Source organism: Pygocentrus nattereri, chromosome 6 (genome assembly GCF_015220715.1).
Source record: "Pygocentrus nattereri isolate fPygNat1 chromosome 6, fPygNat1.pri, whole genome shotgun sequence".
NCBI classification, from domain to species: Eukaryota; Metazoa; Chordata; class Actinopteri; order Characiformes; family Serrasalmidae; genus Pygocentrus; species Pygocentrus nattereri.
This window is the reverse complement of record NC_051216.1, coordinates 13,038,304-13,060,249: the sequence shown is the minus strand read 5'-3', so window position 1 is coordinate 13,060,249 and position 21,946 is coordinate 13,038,304. Positions and strand designations below refer to the sequence as shown.

At 38.2% G+C, this 21,946-nt stretch overlaps 1 protein-coding gene and 1 long non-coding RNA gene across 2 annotated transcripts; both read right to left on the bottom strand.

Annotated features, from left to right (window-relative positions):
- Positions 1–1,753: 1,753 nt before the first annotated feature.
- Positions 1,754–12,915, bottom strand: LOC108423880. The gene is made up of 6 exons (XR_001857586.2): positions 12,740–12,915; positions 11,965–12,122; positions 11,744–11,849; positions 10,962–11,001; positions 4,988–5,117; positions 1,754–2,189 (listed from the first exon to the last, which is right to left on the bottom strand). It is a non-coding gene; the product is annotated as an uncharacterized LOC108423880 (long non-coding RNA).
- Positions 12,916–14,742: 1,827 nt separating this feature from the next.
- LOC108423878 lies at positions 14,743–21,670 on the bottom strand. Its single transcript, XM_017691481.2, has 6 exons — positions 21,607–21,670; positions 20,371–20,685; positions 19,187–19,298; positions 18,834–18,885; positions 15,039–15,089; positions 14,743–14,853 (listed from the first exon to the last, which is right to left on the bottom strand). The coding sequence occupies exons 1-6, from the start codon at positions 21,668–21,670 to the stop codon at positions 14,743–14,745; spliced, it is 705 nt and encodes a 234-aa protein (XP_017546970.2).
- Between the last annotated feature and the right edge of the window lie 276 nt (positions 21,671–21,946).

Genomic DNA, 21,946 nt, shown 5'->3' with positions numbered 1-21,946 from the left:
TTGACAATATTGCATTAACTGTTTTAGAATGACAGCTATTTTTAGGCATAATCCCTCCATTTTCACAAGCTCAAATGTAATTGGGCAATTGTCAATAAACATTTTTATAGCCAAGTGTGACCTGTTCCCATGTTGTACCATGCACGTGGTAGCTTTTCAGGTGAACTCTTAATGTGTGATCCAACACTGTTAGAAATTAATTAGTGCAGTTCTGCTCACCTACAAAAAACCTTCAGCCTGGCCCAGACAGTTACGATCTGCAGATATATCACATTATCAGAGCACAGTGTGAGCTTGGTGTAGGAATTTAATTCTACAGGAGGGCAGTCTCCCATGAACAGACTTGGTTACAGATGAAAGAGAGGCCTTAATGCCCCCTAGTAGTGGAGGACAGAAACACATTGAATTAAATAGGCTCATGAGGACAGACTAAGCTGAACCATTAAGTATGTTTTGGAAGCTGCTTTCAAAGTCCATTATTTGTCAGAAATTTTGATTGTATTCTTTTTCCCCTCAGTGCGATTCACACATTGATGGCCCTTTGTGAGCTTTGCCACCTCTTACACACTCATACTGTCTATATAGTATAAATAACAATACTAATTTCCCCCTGAAGCTGAGCTAGGATTCAAATGATTGGCAAGATAAATTGAGTCAGACAAAAACAAGCAAGGTGAATGTTAAATGTTCTTGCTCATTAAACTGTAATCTGTCTCACACTCTCAGAGAAAGCGTGTGCCTATCTTGTCACGCTGCTGCTCCTCAAAGGTATGTTGTCAGTACCTTTAGTTAGAGAACATAATTGTCACATATTCTATTGCGATTATAAATTTTTAAGTTGTGTTGACTCCACGCACACTGCCTGGTCTCCAGTCTTTTTGTTTTATTTATTAGATTATTAAAGGGTACAAATATGTTCTTTCCCCCTGGGGAACACTTATTGATGTTACAACATTACAACTTAAAACCACTGTTGTACCTTTAAGGTACATTTACATTGTTTGTACCTTGATGAATAATGAATAATGATAATGAAAAATGCACCTGCAAAGAATCTTTTTTTCTAGCAGTGTATTTATTATAATGCACATTTGTCTAATACAAAGTTGAACTGAACTGGACAGAACAGTTCTAGTAAATCACTCATGTCTATGACCAACATATTGTACAATATAAGATATATTTAAGTGATACTTTTTTAATCCCACAAATGGGGAAATTCCACCTCTGCATTTAACCCATCCGTGAAGTGAAACACCACAATACACACTAGTGAATACACACACTAGCGGGCAGTGAGCACACTTGCCCAGATCGGTGGGCAGCCCTATCCACAGAACCCAGGGAGCAATTGGGGATAGGTGTCTTGCTCAAAGATACCTCAGTCATGTGCTGTCGGCACTGGGGATTGAACCGGCGACCTTCCGGTTACAGGGCCAGTTCCCTAACCTCCAGCCCATGACTGCCCCGACTGATTATAAATATATTTACAGTCTGTACTCTTGGCCACATCACTCCAGGCTCCAATTCAGAAATGCACTATACATACTGAATAACATTACTAATTGCATGACTGAAGTAGCCAAAATTAATAAATAATTAATCACAAATAAATTAATAAACTGACAACAATCATAAAGCTGTCAGTGTTAAGCTTCATATTGCACTGAAACCACTGTGTGTTTTTATTTCATCTGTATATAAATACACACATATATTTAAGATATTTACAGGTACAGGTGCTGCATTCTTCTTTTTCTCTCTTTCCTTCAAAGAATAAGTTCAACCAAAAAACAGCTGATTCTGCCAGTTGTTCTGAAATATTAACAAGAAAAGTCTGAATACTGAATCATGCTTTTTCAGATTGTAGACAATCCTGACTTTGACCACAATGATCTACGATAGTCAGTAATGAAAATCAATAATATAATCAGTGATGATGATCAGTAGTATAATCTAACCAATTATTCAGTCTTAATATTTTTTATTTCATTCAAACTCATCTTGATTGTGACTTCAAAAGGAGTGATTTCTGTTGCCGTCTCCTGAACTCCAACATGTCACCTGCTCTGAATCATGATCAAAAATCTTAAATAGGCAGCTGAAGTCTTGTAGATTAATCTCCACTCCAGACCAGGCTGAGCGATGTCCTCTTGCTCTTGCAAGGTTGATTGGATTCATCCCACTTGCTGTGTGAAAAAAGAAAAGTACTGATGACGATTTTAGTAACCATAGTTTATGTAAGAGCTTATGTAAGGCCTTCACTCTGTAGGTCAAATGGATGTATAAAATGTCCACGAAACATATGTATATGCATGTAATAGAATATTTATTGGCAAGACAGTATATATAAACTGTTTATTAAACAAAGACATTGGTGACCCCCAGTGCTGGAGGACTGAAAAACATTTTATGAAAACAGGCCTATGCTTTACATTATATGGACAAAAGTACTGGCCATGCAGTCTGCCTTAACAAACATTTGTGAAAGAATGGTTCTATCTAAAGAACTCACTGAATTTGAGGGTGGTGCTATAATAGGATGCCACTGTTGCAACAAGCCAGTTCGCAAAATTTATTCTCTCCTAGATTTTCCACAGTTCACTGTGGTATTAGTGGTATCAGTGACGCAAAAAGGGAGTATGCAGCGTATGCGGCGCATATGGGCGCTGCACTAGAGGGGCGCCAAAACGATGCCGGAAAGTATTTCTAGTCTGCATTTTCTGTAAGAGCTGTTTGTTCAAGTAGGATAATACACATCAAAAAACAGCACAGCACTAATCAGGCGCCCATCCACTCCGTCCCCTACCCTCCTGTCATTTGCTCCCAAACACAGGCGCTTGAGAACGCGCCCCATAGGGAACGGAAGAGGGAGAGAGAAAAAGATGTTGTAGGGATGAAGAAAAGCTTCTCAAAGTGGTTGAAAGACAGCAGGTTGGTCAGTTTATACGCTTTATTCACCTACGTCACCTTTGTCTACCAAAACGAGACTGTAGGGTCCGAAAGTAGCGTTGGACCACTGGGTTCTAGCAAAGCTGCCTCACTGCTGCGTTCCCAAACGCACTTATTCAAAAATAAAGGAATCTAATAGAGGTCAAACCTTCCATAGTTTCCCCAAAGATCCTGTACTTCACCGTGAATAGATTCACACAATCAGAAGAGATCGCCTTTTCAGTTTAAGATGTATGTTACTGTGCTAGCTAAGGCTAGCCATATTAATATTACCCAGCCAGCCAGATGAATGATAGCAGTGAGGCAGCAAGCTAACGCTAAAGCTAAACTTGGTTCTCCAGCTACGACCTGATTAACCCTGAACTGGTTATTTTCTCGGTTTAACTTCAAAACGAGTGACATTAGTCAAGCCATAGCTCTTTATAGTAGCCTGTTTAGCTAGCTAACCTAGCTAGTCAACACTCTAGTTAATATCCTAACCGTGGCAGCCTGGTCTAAAGCTCAGCTCGCTGGTGTCACTAAATCATCTTAAACTCTTAGTTTCTAGACACATTCAGACACATTCAGCCTGTAACTGTTTTAGTTGAGTTTCACTTTACATTTTTATTTATTTTGTCCTTTTATTTATTTAATTTTCTGTTTTACCTTTTTATTTATTTTATTCCATACTTTTCGCCTTTTACCTTTTTATTTCATTTATTTCTTCCTTTTATTTATTCTGTCTTCTGTTTTACTGTTTATTTTATTTCCATAATTTACTTTTTTATATAAACTTGGTGTTTTAACCCTCTTTCTTTGTGCTTATATTTTATTATTCTAATTATTAATCTCTATTTTATTGCGTTACATTTTAGCCTGTCCACTTATCAGTTTATTCTGAATTATTTTATTTCTTCTTAATTAAATCCTCATTGCTTGTTTTTTGCTCTTACAATTTAATTTGTATTCTGTTTATAAAGTTCCTTATTTTAGCTTGCCTGCTTAAATATTTGGTTTTAATTTTTATTTTTTTCAGTCACTTTAAGTTAAGGGGCGGGGTTTTGGGGGGGGGGCGCCGATAATATGTTTGCATCCACCTCAGAAAGTATGTAGTTGCACCCCTGAGTGGTATCATTGAAAAGTAGAAGCATTTAGGAACCACAGCACCTCAGAAATGAAGTGACAGACCAGCTGGGATGCATAGTGCATAAAAGTCACCACGGCTCTGCTGACTCAGTAACTGCAGAGCTCCAAACCTCCTTTGGCATTAACGTCAGCACAAAAACCGTGTGCAGGTAGCTTCTTGGCATGGGTTTCCATGGCTCGTGAATGCCAGGAGAACTTTACCTGCATATAACTCCATATTAATGCCTATGGATTTATAATGGGATGGCATAAAAGTGTAAGTCCCAATACTTTTGTCCTTATAGTGAATGTCCATCCAGATACCCCTCTAATTATTAAATTTAGCTGAATGCAATCGAATTCTCACAGCAATGTTTGAACATCTAGGTTAAAGCCTTTTCAGAGGAGTAATGGCTGAGAAGAATCCTTTCAAACCCTGTTCATACCCTTGATTTCAGAGGAAATACTGGATGAGCAGGTGTAAACTGTGACATATCGTGTATAAAGAGCTGACTAAACTAGTACAGGAGGGACTTCTCAAAATCATGACACATTATTCAGAAATTTCACAGTATTTAAGTTTGTTTCCAGAAGTCTCCCGATACACTAAGGGTACAGATCTCCAGCCCTGGAGCACAGTTTGTCCAGCACAGTTTGGTGATTTACTTGCTCGAACACACCGGAATACACCCATCTGTTAACTGCTAGGTTTGTACGTGTGTTTGAGTTCGTGAACTGCCAAACTGTGCTGGACCCTCGCCCTCCAACAGCGGAGTTATGCATTCACTGCCATACAATTTTTGTCAAAGATGTATTTGCTTTTTCAATGATTATTCTATTTCTACATATTAATGACTTTTTAGGATCTTTCCTGCATATTACACACAACCTGTGAAAGATTTTACCGTGTATAATGTCACTCAGTGCTTACCAGTAAGATTCCAGACTCCAATAAGATTCCAATGAAATCTTCAGTTCAGTGTTCTGTCTCCATATATAGAGTTAAACCTCTCAAAATACTGGCTGTTGTGACCGCGGTCTGGTCTTCTTCCCTGTGTTTGCTATTGACAAGCAAATGATAAATGACATGATAGAGTTAACTTTGTGTGAAATGGATCAAACAGTTTTACAAATTTTGCAAGCCCAATACAGAAGTGATAGTTCAGTGAGAAAACTAATTTGAGCAGTTGTCTCTTCCCTCTGCTTCTATGCATATATACACACACACACACACACACATACACACAAACACACTATATAAAACTTTTAATATACCTACAGCATGAAGGCTACTTAGGGATCATGCCAAATTTTTGTAAAACAATGCACATTTATGGTGGTTGTTTCTTTCCCACCTGACAAAAAGTGCCAAAACTTAGAAGCAAAGACAGAATTCCAGATTTAAAAACACACCAGACAAATCAGCCAAAAGAAACAGAAGCAAACACAGTGAGAAAGGTGACATCAGATGACTTTATCTCTTGACTATTCTATATTGACTATATTCTATATTGACTATATTCTATATCTATTGACTGTTTTTTTTTTAAACAAAAGTTAATGTGTATTACATGTATTTCATGTTTTGTTTTCATTTTATTTTAAAAGTTGATCTTTATCTTGCAGATGTTTTTTGTTTAATACCTTTGGTCCAACCTTAAATCCAACACTATTTACAAGGTATTGTATAAAGTAGTTTTAGACACCTAATCCATGCTGTTTAAAACCATTTATTTTAGCAGCAAGTATGTTTGAGCTTGTATAAACACCTTTTAATATTATAATTAATATAGATAAACATAAAAACAGTAAAAGTTACTAAAATATCTTGTTTTTAGAAATGAGATCTTGTGTGCCTCTATAAACCAGGTTTGGTTGCAAATTTCTCCTTAACATGTCCACACATCACATTTGTTAGTTTTATCACAGTTTAATTTCATCTCCAGCACAAATGAGGTCATTTAAGAAAGCACTGATCAGCCCAAACAATATATGAGTTCTCTAAGATGTTTTGATACAGCAGATTTTAGCACCAAGAAACGTGAATTAAATTAAATTAAATTAAATGAGAGTGAACTGGCCAGTCAACTGGGTTCCTCTCTGTATGGAGTTTGCATGTTCTCCCCATGTCTGCGTGGGTTTCCTCCGGGTTCTCTTTCCTCCCACAGTATAAAGACATGCAGTTAGGCCAATTGGACATGCTACATTGCCCCTGGGTGTGAGTGTGTGTGTGTGTGTGTGTGTGTGTGTGTAATTGTGTGTGTCTGTCTGCCCTGCAATGGACTGGCGACCTGTCCAGGGTGTAGCCTGCCTTCCGCCCCATGACCGCTGGGATAGGCTCCAGCACCCCCCTGCGACCCTGAGGGAGAAGCGGCTTAGAAAATGTGTGTGTGTGTGTGTGTGTGTGTGTGTGTGTGTGTGAGAGAGAGAGAGAGAGTGAACTAGATATTGATAAATTCTTCGTATTGATTCCTCCTGCATCATCTTGCTCTTCCTACTAAATAATACATCTCTCCCACAAGACAGACACACTCTTACAAATAAAAGAGCTAAGAAGGGTGCTTTGGGTTGACACTACAGAACAACTTTTCCCAAAACAATCCTTTGATGAGTAGTTCTTTAAAGAACTGTTTAAAGTTTAAAGAAACTCCAAATCATGTATCAAGGTTCTATACAAATTTAAGATTTTTTTTTTGTTTTTTTCTAGAGACAATATGCAAGATAAGAACCATTTAGAAGTCTTTGGCCCAAAAGTCACATTTCTGACCACTAGATGGTGAGAAAAGCCCAATGGTGGTGCTTCACTCTCAGTGCATTTAGAATAAGAGATGCTTATTTTTGTATTCTTATCTATCACATGTACAACTAAAGGTACTTCATTAAATCTAACTTGGCCTAATTTTATTTGGACAAACCTCCTCTAATCTCCTAAAAGCTTTTTCTTACATGTATGTGGTTTTATGTTCTAAAAACAGCAATAATTTTTTTCATGCCCTTTTTCCAACCTATCTTTGTTACTTTAAATTAAACAGGCGGCTTTTGTTACTTTGCCCTTGAGAATCTCACTGCTGTCGGGACAAAACCTCGTATCTCCATTTTTTTGTCGTTTTTCATTTTTTGACATGATGTGAAAATGCCTGTTGTCCTTTACATTATGTGTAAATTTTATGAAGAATGGACCAAAAGAAACAACCCAAAATGACTTTGAAAAAGGTCTAGTTCCACTGACGTACATTAAAAGTAAAGTATGATTTTCCCTTCTCCTGTGAAGTCATAATTTTAGAGATACAAGGTTTTCTTCTGACAACAGCGATACGTAAATGAGCTCTGTTCTGATTGTATGCATTGTGCTTGATTGAAAAGCAGTCCAGACTGAAATGCTCCATATAATTTCATCGAGAAAGGGCAGGGTTAAACTGCTTTATATACATATATATATATATGTGTGTGTGTGTGTGTGTGTGTGTGTGTGTGTGTGTGTGTGTGTGTGTGTGTGTGTGTGTGTACTAGCATTAGTTAATTAGTTAATGAGTTAGATTAGTTTGTCAATGTAAACTAAACATAATTATAAAATATGCAGTTGGGACGTAAAAATACATGAGAGAATGTGAGTGATTTCTAATCAAGGAGTCATTGAGATGTAAGTGTTTTCTAATATAAAGCAATGGAACTAATGGAACTAACAGAAGTCCAAGAAACCCTGAGAAACACTGTACATACTGCGTACACACATTGAAATAGGCCTTTGTTCTCATCATCCGCTACTTAACCACATTCAAAAATAGTTTCCACAGGGCAGCAACTGTACAGAAACTTTTGTGGTGAGGGAATGTATTTCGATAGACCCACACTGATCACTAGCACCCATGGCTTTCCTGAGCAGCACAACTAAGTTAATTTAAAAAAGCACTGATCAGTCAAAGCAGATACTGGATGATAACTACTAACAATACTGAGCTAGAAATGTTATTGCCATACAAAAAACCATTACTTATTATATTAATATTATTTGTATTTTTTGTAATATTAGTATTTTTTGAGCAAGTAAACTCTAATAATGCATCCAGCAGCCAGTTGGTAGAGAGAAATCTGACTTGCATACAAAAACACAAAAAGCACAGAGTTAAGCAAACACTCAATGCTCAATTTTTAATCATACTGCAAAATAGGAACAATTTGACTAATCATTGTTTCTGATACTGGCACATGTGGTGGAACTACAGGGAATTCAGTAGTTAAGCTTAATATAGTCAGACTGGGCCACACTGACAAGTCAGAGCACCATTTAAGGGCACTGTGCACTTAGCTGCTTACACAATTTGGCATTAGTGGCAAACCGTATTGGGTAGTAACAGACTACATGTAATCTGGATTACATAACCTAATTACAAAAATGAGTAGGATACCTATGAAAATAGTCATGATCGAAATTCAAGTTTATCCTGTTGGCACATGTAGACACTTCATATACATGCATTTACAATTCCTCTATCACCAGTCCTGTAATCAGGAACAGAGAATTAATGCAGAAATGCAGAAACACATGAGAAGACATGCTGTCAGCAGTCGTCCAAATTCTAATTGAAATTATGGGGCCAAAATAGATGTTTCACAGCACAGAAGTCTATTATGTTCACATGTAATGTAGCTGGCAGCTCTGATATGACCGCAATTATACGGTCATCACACAAACACACACCTACATGCGCACACGCACACACACATACACACACACACACCTACATGTGCACACACACACACCTACATCCGCACACACACTCACCTACCTACATCTGCACACACACACCTACCTACATCCGCACACACACACCTACCTACATCTGCACACACACTCACCTACATGTGCACGCACACACACACACACACACACACTCACCTACATGTGCACGCACACACACACACACACCTACACACACACACACACACACACACTCACCTACATGTGCACACACACACTCACCTACATCCGCACACACACACACACTCACCTACATCTGCACACACACACACACCTACCTACATCCGCACACACACCTAAATGTGCACGCACACACACTCCTACATGTGCACGCACATACACACACACACTCACACATATTTACAATTCCTCTATCACCAGTCCTGTAATCAGGAACAGAGAATTAATGCAGTAATGCAGAAATGCAGAAACACATGAGAAGACATGCTGTCAGCAGTCGTCCAACTTCTAATTGAAATTATGGGGCCAAAATAGATGTTTCACAGCACAGAAGTCTATTATGTTCACATGTAATGTAGCTGGCAGCTCTGATATGGCCGCAATTATACGATCATCACACAAACACACACCTACATGCGCACACGCACGCACACACTCACCTACATGTGCACGCACACACACACTCACCTACATCCGCACACACACACACACACTCACCTACATCTGCACACGCACACACACCTACCTACATCCGCGCACACACCTAAATGTGCACGCACACACACACACACACTCACCTACATGTGCACGCACACACACACACACTCACCTACATGTGCGTGCACGCACACACACACACACCCCTACATGTGCACGCACACACACACACCCCTACATGTGCACGCACACACACACACCCCTACATGTGCACACACACACACACACACCTACATGTGCACACACACACACCTACATGTGCACGCGCACACACACACACACACACACACACTCACCTACATGTGCACGCACACACACACTCACCTACATCCGCACACACACACACACTCACCTACATCTGCACACACACACACACCTACCTACATCCGCACACACACCTAAATGTGCACGCACACACACTCCTACATGTGCACGCACATACACACACACACTCACACATATTTACAATTCCTCTATCACCAGTCCTGTAATCAGGAACAGAGAATTAATGCAGTAATGCAGAAATGCAGAAACACATGAGAAGACATGCTGTCAGCAGTCGTCCAACTTCTAATTGAAATTATGGGGCCAAAATAGATGTTTCACAGCACAGAAGTCTATTATGTTCACATGTAATGTAGCTGGCAGCTCTGATATGGCCGCAATTATACGATCATCACACAAACACACACCTACATGCGCACACGCACGCACACACATACACACACCTACATGTGCACACACACACACACACTCACCTACATGTGCACGCACACACACACTCACCTACATCCGCACACACACACACACTCACCTACATCTGCACACGCACACACACCTACCTACATCCGCACACACACCTAAATGTGCACGCACACACACTCCTACATGTGCACGCACATACACACACACACTCACCTACATGTGCACACACACACACACCCCTACATGTGCACGCACACACACACACACCTACATGTGCACACACACACACTCACACTCACCTACATCCGCACACACACACACCTACATCTGCACACACACACCTACATCCGCACACACACACCTACATCCGCACACACACACTCACCTACATCCGCACACACACACTCACCTACATCCGCACACACACACACACACTCACCTACATCTGCACACACACCTACATCCGCACACACACACTCACCTACATCCGCACACACACACACACTCACCTACATCCGCACACACACACACTCACCTACATCCGCACACACACACACACTCACCTACATCCGCACACACACACACACTCACCTACATGCGCACACACACACACACACACACACACACCTACATGCGCACACACACACACACACCCACCCACCTACACAAACACACACACCTACACAAACACACACACACAGCCCTACACTACTCACACATGTATATAAATAAAGAAATGTATGCAAAAAAAGAAATAACTCACAAGCTCATGCCCAATTTCCTTGTTTCTTGTTTTTTGTTTTCTGAAAGAGAAATCACAAAGTGTAAGTGTTCTCTTATTTGAAATGTCAAATCATTCAGCTAACAAAGTTTAAAGTTTCAGACATGCATCTGAAAACAACAAGACAAAACAATAATAGTGTACAAGATTATAACATGCAATGTTTTATGAATGTAAACATGCCTCATTATAATGTTAAAATCTATAATAAAATCAGTAAAGTGTACCCTGGCAAAATGTAGTTCTTCGGCTATTTTTAAGTATTAAAATCCCCCAAAAGGCTTTGCTATTGCTTATACTCCACTATTCTGTAAATAGTTCCTCCAATCATATTTGTATATTCAGTGTATTTTAAAAAATAATCTGAAATTGATCGAATCAAAATTGGCTGAATTAGAACTGTATTCATATTAAATCATTATGAGGTCAGAGATCTGCACCTCCAGCTTTTACTCTTCTCTCAGCAGGCAAGACTGTGACACTGTTTCAATTCCTACTTTTTAAGCCGTATTTAAAGTGTATTATCATTTTACTGTTACCAATGCTGCACAGAAATAAAGTCTGTTAAATTTGTGTCGTGCACTAACCAGGCCTGCAGAGGAGAGAACAGACTGCAGATGAAATATCATGTAAGGCAGCATTTTGTGAAGATTTGTTCAAAATGTTCTCAACAGCCAGTTTTCTCGATGAATACGGTGATTCATCATTAGGAACCTCTCTGTCTTCTGGGCAGCCTTTCTGAATCTGTCGTGATGGTCACTCACCTGTGAATCCACGCAGCGCAGATGATAATAAAGCACACTGCAGCAGCTCCTGTTACTGAGGGGACGACGTAGAGAAACATTTCTCTGTGCAGCTCTGGTTCACTCTCTGTGACTGTAAACAGAATCAGAGAAAATACTTTGGATTCAAAAAGATCATCTGCACAAATGTATTATATATGAAAAGTTTCTTTCAGGTGAGGTTCTAAAGAAAAAAGAATTACCTTCTATGGTCAGTATCCACTGTACAGGTAAGGGAAAACATGTATAGGTTCCTGTGTCTGAAGGCTGTACATCAGATATCTGTAGTTTGCGTGGGTTGTTGGGATCAACATACATTCTGCTTGACGTGTAGTTTGTCACAGTTTGGTTAATAACAGGACTGTAGTTAAAAAGAAGAATCTCCTCCTTACGCCACACGACATCGGCTCCTTTATCTCCTTCATCTTCACTCTCATTACAGTGAAAAACAACAGTTTCTCCCTGAGAAGCAGTTCTGTTCATTGTGTTAATATTTTTATTAAATATATCAGTAGAATCTGCAGGAAGAACAGAAGTAGTGTTTCATTTTGAACAGCCTAAGTGAGGAGTGTATGTAAGTGCTACAGCATGGACAGCAGCTGAACCAGTAATGACAGACATTTTCATTAATACTGTACTAAATGACATGCTAGAAGCCAGTTTCCCATTTTATATAAATTGCAGCATTTGAACTAAAATGCAAATGCAATGAAACAACATCAGACTGAACAAAAACCGCTGAATTCATAAGAATTCATAAGAAGAATACAGACAGAGTACTGAATGGAATTAACTGTCTGCTCAGAATCGCCTGTATTCTTAACTTAAATTCTTCAAAGTTTTTGAATATGTCAGTTCAGTGGCCCTTAAGTCACAGTTCCCTGACATTTTAGATTTACATTCACTCCATTTCTGAACCACACCAAGCATTTACAGTGAAAAAGTTTAAAATACAACAAACACATGTGACATGATTACCTCCACAGTTCAGAAGAAAGATGATGATGATTGAAGGACCCAGATGCAACATTCCAGTCTGAAGAACCACCATAACTGTTTCATTCCTCGTGTGATGAAATAAACGTGTGTCTATCTTACTCTCTCAGCGCTGCGTAAGATTAGATAAGCTGCTGAAGTTTTGACAGATACACTAGGGAGTGGAGCTGGAGGAAGTGGCTTTCTGAAAGCAGAACATCAACCACAACCCCTCAGACTCAGAAGGGAGGTAAGAGAATGACCCTCAAACATCAAAGATTTTTAACCTGTTTTCTGAACCCAAGGACAGCTCTGACCCCATTGTGAGGTACTGGAATAGTAAGAGTGGACATAGAGAGCTGGTCTGAATGGAACCTGTTAGTGCTTAAATTAATGTGTAAATACTGACAAATGACTGGTTATTAAAGAGAAACATGCCTGAAAAGAAAATTTGCAAACTTCAGCATAACAGCATGACTCACTTCCTGTATCTTCAAGGACTGTTTAAAATTTCAATCATCAGATTATTATTATTATTATTATTATTATTGTTGTTATTATTATTATGTAATTCCTATGTTACGTGCACAGTAGAAGAATATGCTGATATCATTATAGAAACATACAAAATCTACAGCACATTCAATGCATGAATTATTATGAATTGTGTGTGTGTGTGTGTGTGTGTGTGTGTGTGTGTGTGTGTGTGTGTGTGTGTGTGTGTGTGTGTGTGAGAGAGAATTAGCTTAAACTGCAGTTCCACAGGAAAACTGGGAGGTGACGCTCCCAAACCCCTACATTTACACTTGTGGAACATTAAGAACTAACTTTTTTAACTTGAACTTTTTGTGTTTAATGAAAAATATTATGATTTTCTTTGTGTACTGACTGAGCTTTTGAGTTCTGTCCAAAATGAACCAAAACGGTCACTCCTGAAACATTTGGTAAAGTTTTGGAAGCATCATTATTGTTTTGGTAGTGGCAAAATTGAATGTTCAATTTATTTTAATAAAATAAACATAATTAAGGGTTCAGTTTAAAGTCCAAGTCAATATATATCTGTATATATGAACCTTTTATGCCCACTTACATTATTTCCGAGTGCGCTTCACATTGTGTTTAAATAGATTAAAAGTAAAATACAAATGACCCAATGTTATTTAGAGCAAAATCTGGCTACATTAACTTTCACTAAAAATCAGTTATGTTTTTTCCTGAAAAGTTATCATTTTATATGTAAGCTTTTGTTCAGACAGTAAAAATGTCTGTATTAATCCCACTGGGTCACCATATTGATTTTGTCCTCTTGTAATGCTCCTAATATTCAGCTAATCCAACTGATGAAGTGGATTAGATGTTAAAGAGCAGAGAAAACACCAAACATTTTGTAAAGCTGAGGCCATCAGAACTGGAAAAGGGGAAGTCGGAATGGCTTCCAAAATGTCTGCAAGTTCACTTTCACTGTGTGTGAAAATGAAAAAGGATATGAAAAGTGACTCCATCTTACAAGTTACACAAGACCTTTGTAATAGCATAAGGAGAACATCCAAGCGTAACACTGTATAGCTGTAGACACATCTGTAATAAGAGTAGGACTTTATTGAACATCCAATACTGTAAATAGCACAGCTTACATTTGACAAAACCCTGGTTAGGCTTTTGAAAGGAAGTAACACTAAATAAAGAATTGAATGTGCTTATGTAACTACGTTTTATCCATGTGGGCATTTGTACTTGTCTGATCATCTGTGTTTGAGCACATAAATATACATTTGTGTGTATATCAATTAGAATTTGCTCTGTGTTTGCAGGTGTGTTTTGCCACTAGGAATTCATATCTACATCAAGAACTTTCCATTCATTTTAGTTTCCATAAAACGATGAATTGCTATCACAATTTGAACATACAATGTAAAGTCATCATCCTTAAATTCCTATCACCCAGTTACTACTCCAATCCATTTCTGAGATACACATACCATGCATCTTACACGTAACCATGTATCTTACAAATGTGTGGAAACTTTTTTTCCCCAGTCTGGAGAGGTGGCAAGAAAGGCAGTGGTAAATGCTGCAATCTGCAACTTGCAAACTGCAACTCTGTGGCTGGTATAGTCCTGTGAAACAGACAGGGAACTGAGATTGTGTGGGAAAATAAGAAAAACATGTTGACCTCATCATGTGCAGTAATTATTGCATAAGGTTATTGTATATGTGGTGGCAGTAGTGTGTGTGGGGGTGTGTGTGTGGGGGTGTGTGTGTGTGGGGGGGTGCGCATCATGGTTTTTGGTAAGAAACTTACACAGGAAGTCAGCGTGTCTCTCTGAAGGTGACAATTCTGCAGTACCTCTTCCTGAGAGCACAGACAGATTAGATAAGAGAGGGAAACATTGTTGCAAGGTCATCGAAAATGAAGATGAATCTCTGTTAATGGTATTTTGCTACAAGCACTGCCTTCTTTCATAAAACATCTTCATCAGTATGTGATGAATTTACCTGTGGAGCTTATACATATTTCACATTCAATGTAGGCATTTTGAAATGTGCCCATTTTGAATTTGATACCAGCAACATGTTGCAGGAAACGCTGGGATGGGGTCAACTAAAGGCTGGTAGTCGTGTAATGTTTAAAAAAAAACAAAAAAAACAACAACATCGGGTGGTTAATTGGCAACAGGTCAATAACATGATTGGACAAAAAGGGGAATCCCAGAGAGGCTTTCAGAAGTAAAGATGAGGAGGGGTTCACCACTGTGAAAGACTGCACAGGCAAATAGTGCAACAAGTTAAGAATAACTTTTCTCAACATAAAACAGTAAAAAAAAAATAATAATTAAATAAATAAATAAAGATAATTCTGAGAAATCTTATTATTATTATTATTATTATTAGAAATCTCTGTAAACAGGAGACAAGACCAAAAATTTATATTGGCTGCCCTTTGGTCTTTGGGCCCTCAGGCCACACTGCATTAAAATCATGCAGACATGATTCGCTTCTGAAAACCACAGTCTGTGAACACAGTTCATCACTGCATCCAAAAATGCAAGTTAAAACTTTGCTGTGCAGAGAAGAAACCAATCTGTACAGGATCGAGAAAAGTGGAAAAAAGTGTCTTGAGGTCCGACGAATCAAAATTATTCTTGGAAATCATGGACAGTGTCCTCTGGACCAAAGGCTATCCAGCTTTTTATCGATGCAAAAGCCAGCATCTGTGATGGTATGAAGGTGCTTCAGTGCACATGGCATGGGTGACTTACACATCTGTGAAGGCACCATTAATGCTGAATAATATATGCATGTTTTGGAGCAACATGTGCTGCCATCCAGACGTCTTTTTCAGGGAATGCTTTACTTATTTCAGCAAGACAATGTCAAACATTCTGCACATATTACAGCAGTATGGCTCTGTGGTAAAGAGTCTTTGTGCTAAACTGGCCTGCCTACAGTCCAGACCTGTCACCACTGAAAAGATTTGACGAATTGCGTAATAAAAAATATGACAAAGGAGACCACAAACTGCTGAGCAGCTGAAATCCTATCAATTTTCTTGTAGCACTTCCAGAATCTCTATCTTGGATCCTCCATTTCTTCAGTCCCATTAGGTTCTGTCCACCAATTGCCTGTTTATTAGGTACACCTCCCTCGTACCTACATTTCCTGACCATTTAGAGGGTGAATCACTCTGCACACAGAAGTGACTTTGATGTGGTAGTGACCTGTGAGCGTGTTATGCACAGCATTGTTGCTAGGTGGAGTACATTTTGCCAAAAATATGCAGTGAAGGGCAGCTCTGCGATCAGAAACTCTACATTGTGGTCTACAAAGTAGTAGTCAGTTAGTGTACACACCCACAGAAACGACACATTGACATTAATGTCAGTGTCACTGCTGTGTTGAAATTGGTCCACTATGCAAATGGTTAGTGAGGGGAAACTCGCACACAGAGCCTAATAGAACTAATCAAGGTGGCAGTGTCCAAGAATGAGTTACTAGACAAGATACAATGTTATAAAAATGATAACTGTTGTGGGCATAAGAAAGACGTGATAAATGTTGAATGCTCTTTTACTGAACAGCAGCAAAGGAGAACCGCTGCTCAGTGCTGCTGGCAAGGCTGAAATAGCAGGCAGGTCTCTTCTAGTCACGCACTGTCTGTATGCGGTAGATACACAGACCTCTCTTAACTATCCCACATCCCAACAGAACAGAGCACAGATAACACTAAATGTGTAAAGCTGACAACAACAACTTATTTACAAATAAATGTCTCTCCCACCACAGTCGCTGTGCCTCCTAAGAGCCTCCTTTCATGGCTGCTCTGTATGGCCACAACTCCTACACCCCTAAAGCATCGCGAGTCAGTAGCGGAACCCTACACTATTAATAGTAATTAGACTATAGACCACAAAGTACCTGTGTCTGGTGAATAGTTGTACTGTGGTTGTCTTTTTCACTAATAGGGGCTGAGAAAATGTTTCAGATGAGCAATAAACCTGTGGTCATGTGCAAAAATTTCAACACGTCCGTCAAATTACGTTTTTGTATTTTGTGTTTTTGATGAAAATATATTAAAACATGAACTACACGTAACAAACTTAAATATGACATTTTTCTGTCATTTCTGTCTTTTTGCCCTAAAATTTGCAATAACTTTTGCATATGCTACATTTCATGTTATTGTTAATAATAAACTAGTCACATATGAAACATATGAAAAGCAGTCTAGCAACTCCGTGTCTATGAAGCCTTTGATCTGGATTTCTGCAAAAAATATCTCTGCATTTGTAATTTTATCTTTATCTGGTACAGTGATTCCCAACTGCAGTCATAGAGCACCATAGTCCTGTCCATTTAAATGCTTTTTCTGCTTCCTGCACACCAGATCCAGATAATCACCGTAAACCATACAGGTTATTGCTGGAAAACAAAAAAAAAATAGGAGGGGTTTTATACATGCTACAACATTCTGCTGCTTAGTTTTCCAATACAAGTTGGAATTTATTTGTTCCTCTGTGATTACATGCCTCCAGGCCCTGGAGCAAGAGAGAAACCCCTCTTTTTATACTACCCTCACTCTGCTTCACAGTGGGAATGAGTTTTTGGGATTGGAATGCAGAGTTCTGTTATTTCCAATTTCATGAACTTTTAGAAGACAATGAACTTCTGTCTCATAAGAACGTGAGCGATGTGGACCATATAGGTGGCCTTTCACAAAAGGCCAAGGAGAGGCCAAGCTGTAATGTTTGTAGGAGATTAGTGGTTTGCTTTGTGGTTACCTCCAATGAACACTACAATGAATCTTGTTCACCTCCAATGAAATCTTTCTCAGTGCTTTTTATGAACACAGATATTAACAAGTGCAAGACCCTGCATAATGTCACTTAGTGACTTGTTTTGTGACTTGTGATTTTTGTGACTATGTCGTGGGGTGTTCGTAAAGTTTGCCCCAAATGTTGCTAATCCAACATTTCCTCTGTATTAATAGGGAGTTTGTGTTCTTTTGGATGTACTGGATCACAAAAAATGCTCCAACTCATCCCAAAGGTATTAAATGGAGCTCCATCACTCCAGAGAACACAGTTTCACTGCTCAACAGCCCAATGCTGGGGCTTTATACCCGTTTAGTTGATGCTTGGCATTGGGCGTGGTGAGCAGTGCAGCTGCCTCAGAGCATCCCATTCTATTGGTATGTGTTTCTCTATGGAGATCATATAAGCGGTGTGTGCTGTCTTGTCTTTTGTACATGTATCTACGACAGAATCAGCTATACTGTAATGAAAACAGTGATTCTAAATATTTGATTGGTGGTGTTTGTGTAAGATTAGTTTATTATTAGATGTGGATAAAATCCAATTTTGAAGCCAACCATGCAAAAAAGAGATTATTCAAAGTTTGACTAACAAACAAAACTATATGACCCCAGCATGTCGTCAGAAACAGGCAATTCATGAAAGAGGAGAAAGAGAACGGACACAAACATACGGTCTATTAGGTACACTGATGACAGGGCTGCCACTAATAATGGCCAGTAACAATGTATCTAGTAGTAAATAAGTGTATATATTTTAACTATAAATATAAAGAAAGAACTCACATGCTCATCCCATGTTCCACTCATATCAACAGCCTGGGCCTTTTTCCATTTCCTGTAACAGAAATCACAAGCTGTATGTTTTCTCTTGCATTGAACTTAAAAGAGTCCATCTAATGAAGTAAAAAAAACATCAATCAAGTTTTCAGTCTTTCAAAAAGAGCAGAAAACACGAGTAATGCCACTGTCTTGCAGATATTTATCATGATTTTAGCAAAGCCAGGCTGAAGCCTTTATATATGTATATAATAAAGCAACTTTTAAATAACTGGTATACAAAATACTCATAAGAGTCAGATGTATTAATGGGCCACTTTCGCTGAATCTGTTGTGATCTGTGAATCTGTCTCACTCACCTGTGAATCCACACAATAGAAAAGATAATAAAGCACACTGCAGCAGCTCCTGTAACTGCAGGGATGATGTAGAGGAACATTTCTCTGTGCACCTCTGGTTCACTTTCTGTGACTGGAAACAGAATCAGGTTTACAAGCTTCAATCAGTCAATCAATCAACCAACCTACCAATCAAATAATCAGTCTGTCAATTAATCAGTCAAACAAACAAAAACAGGAAAAACTGCCTTCTATTGTCAGTATCCACTAACCATAAATTGCAACATAATATGAAATAAATATACAAATGAACATCAGACTAAACAGAAATTCTGAATACACACTCAATGAAGCATTTTTCTTCATGTTTATTTATTTACTCATTTATTTAGTTTAATTAGCTTAAAGAAAGGCACCAGGGGAGAAGATCTTCAATCTAAGACCAAAACAGAGAAATGTTCATGTGTTTGTTGCAAGCAGAATTGATTACTGTGGTGCTCTTTTCAATGAAGAAAACAAAACCTCCTCTACAACTCACTCAAAACATAGCAGAACACATACTAACAACAACAAAAGAGTCTTTCAGGATAGATTTTAAAGCTCTGCTACTAGTTTTTAAAGGCCCTAAATGATATGGTACCCACTTGCATCACAGAGTTTATGTTCCAGCACGTGATCTTAGATCTGCAAATACTTTCCGTAAAATACTGAAAATATGAAGAGACATCTTTCAGTTACTATGCTTCTATCAGACAGTCAAGCTCAGAGCACATTTAAAATAAAACATTTGTAAACTTCTGGTCTCTTTAACTTAGCATTCAATTGAAATGATATATTTCTGTGGTATTTATCTCTCAATTTGATCTGTCATTATTTTAAATTCATTCTCATCGCTTCACTGTTCCTGTTAATCTTTATCACCTGTCTGTAAAGAAATTTGAGCATAATAATAATAATAATAACTATTATTATTATTATTATTATTATTATTATTATTATTATATTACAGCTGCCATCTGACAGAAAATATTGTCTTGGAGTCAGAGTGCTCAGGATTTCAAATAAAAAAGGTAAAACGTCAAAGGCATCAGATTTTCTTCTTTGCTGCACTGAATTCTTTTTAAATTAGATCATGTTATATTTTAACAGAGCTTTACAATCAACCAATCAATCAATCAATATATGGGGAATGCATGAAGAATTACCTTCTATGGTCAGTATCCACTGTACAGGTAAGGGAAAACATGTATAGGTTCCTGCGTCTGAAGGCTGTACATCAGATATCTGTAGTTTGTGTGGGTTGTTGGGATCAACATACATTCTGCTTGATGTGTAGTTTGTCACAGTTTGGTTAATAACAGGACTGTAGTTAAAAAGAAGAATCTCCTCCTTACGCCACCCGACATCGGCTCCTTTATCTCCTTCATCTTCACTGTTATTACAGTGAAAAACAACAGTTTCTCCCTGAGAAGCAGTTCTGTTCATTGTGTGAATATTTTTATTAAATATATCAGTAGAATCTGCAGGAAGAACAGAAGGAGTGTTTTATTTGTAACATCTTAAGAGGGGTGTATTATATGACATGATAGAAGCCAGTTATTTTATATGACTGCAACATTTGAATTAAAATGCAAATTAATCTGCTGATAGAATACTGTATGCATTCTGCATTCTTTAAATACTGACACGATAGATGATTGTTTATTATTTTACATAAATTGCAATGTTGGAAATTAATTTATTAAATCTATCCATCCATCTATCTCTATTGCTCATTTTTCTTGGTAAATGGAAATGAATGCTATATTTAATTTTGTGTTTTGCATTTTGTATGAATTGCACTTTTTGCAGCAGCATTATAGTGAATAGATTACAATAGATATCTGGAGAACTCTGCTGTAACACATTAACACAACAGTGAAAGCATCAGCTAAAATATGAATAAACAGGGGTTTATTGAAGTGTCTTAAAATATCTGAATCTACCCATTGAATCCATTTACATACAAAACTTTACTGGCTACAACACTTAAAGAAAATGGCAATTTATATGATTTTATACTTTACCCAAAAGCAATCAGCATTAATGGATCACATGGCGTAAGAAATGTAGTTTTTTAACCTACATTCTGTGTGACACCCTTCAAACAAGGTATATTCAGCGATGTGAAATGGACTGCTGTCAGATTGAGAGTCCCCTGGATTTGAAATAATAACTTAATGCTTAAATACAATGTTAAATTGTTGTAATACCATATTAATCATCCTATATTTAATGTACATACATATTTCTCTCAGCTGAAAAACTTTATTTACATTATTTAGCCTTAGCAGCCCTCATTCTGTCATAAATTAAAGATTACATACTTTCCATTGAACGAAAAAGTATCGCCTGCCTAACAGTGAGAAACACAGCAAATCATTCAAACATTAGGACAGTACCTGCACAGAATGGTAGAAACATGATGAAAATCAGGAGCAGTAACCTGATCTGAGGAGCCACCATCATGATAACAGAGCTGGCGAGAATGAAGACGAGGCTCATTCACTCTGTGCTGAAGGAGGAAGAAGATGTCCAGTAGATATGGTTTAGAGAGGAGAGAGAGGAAGTGAAGAGGAGACAAGAACACAGAGAGCAGATCAGAACTCCTCAGTCAGAAGAGAGGAGGAAACTTCACAAAACTATACATACACACACACACATATACACAATCCCAATTCCAATGAAGTTGGGACGTTGCATAAAACATAAATAAAAACAGAATATGATGATTTGCAAATC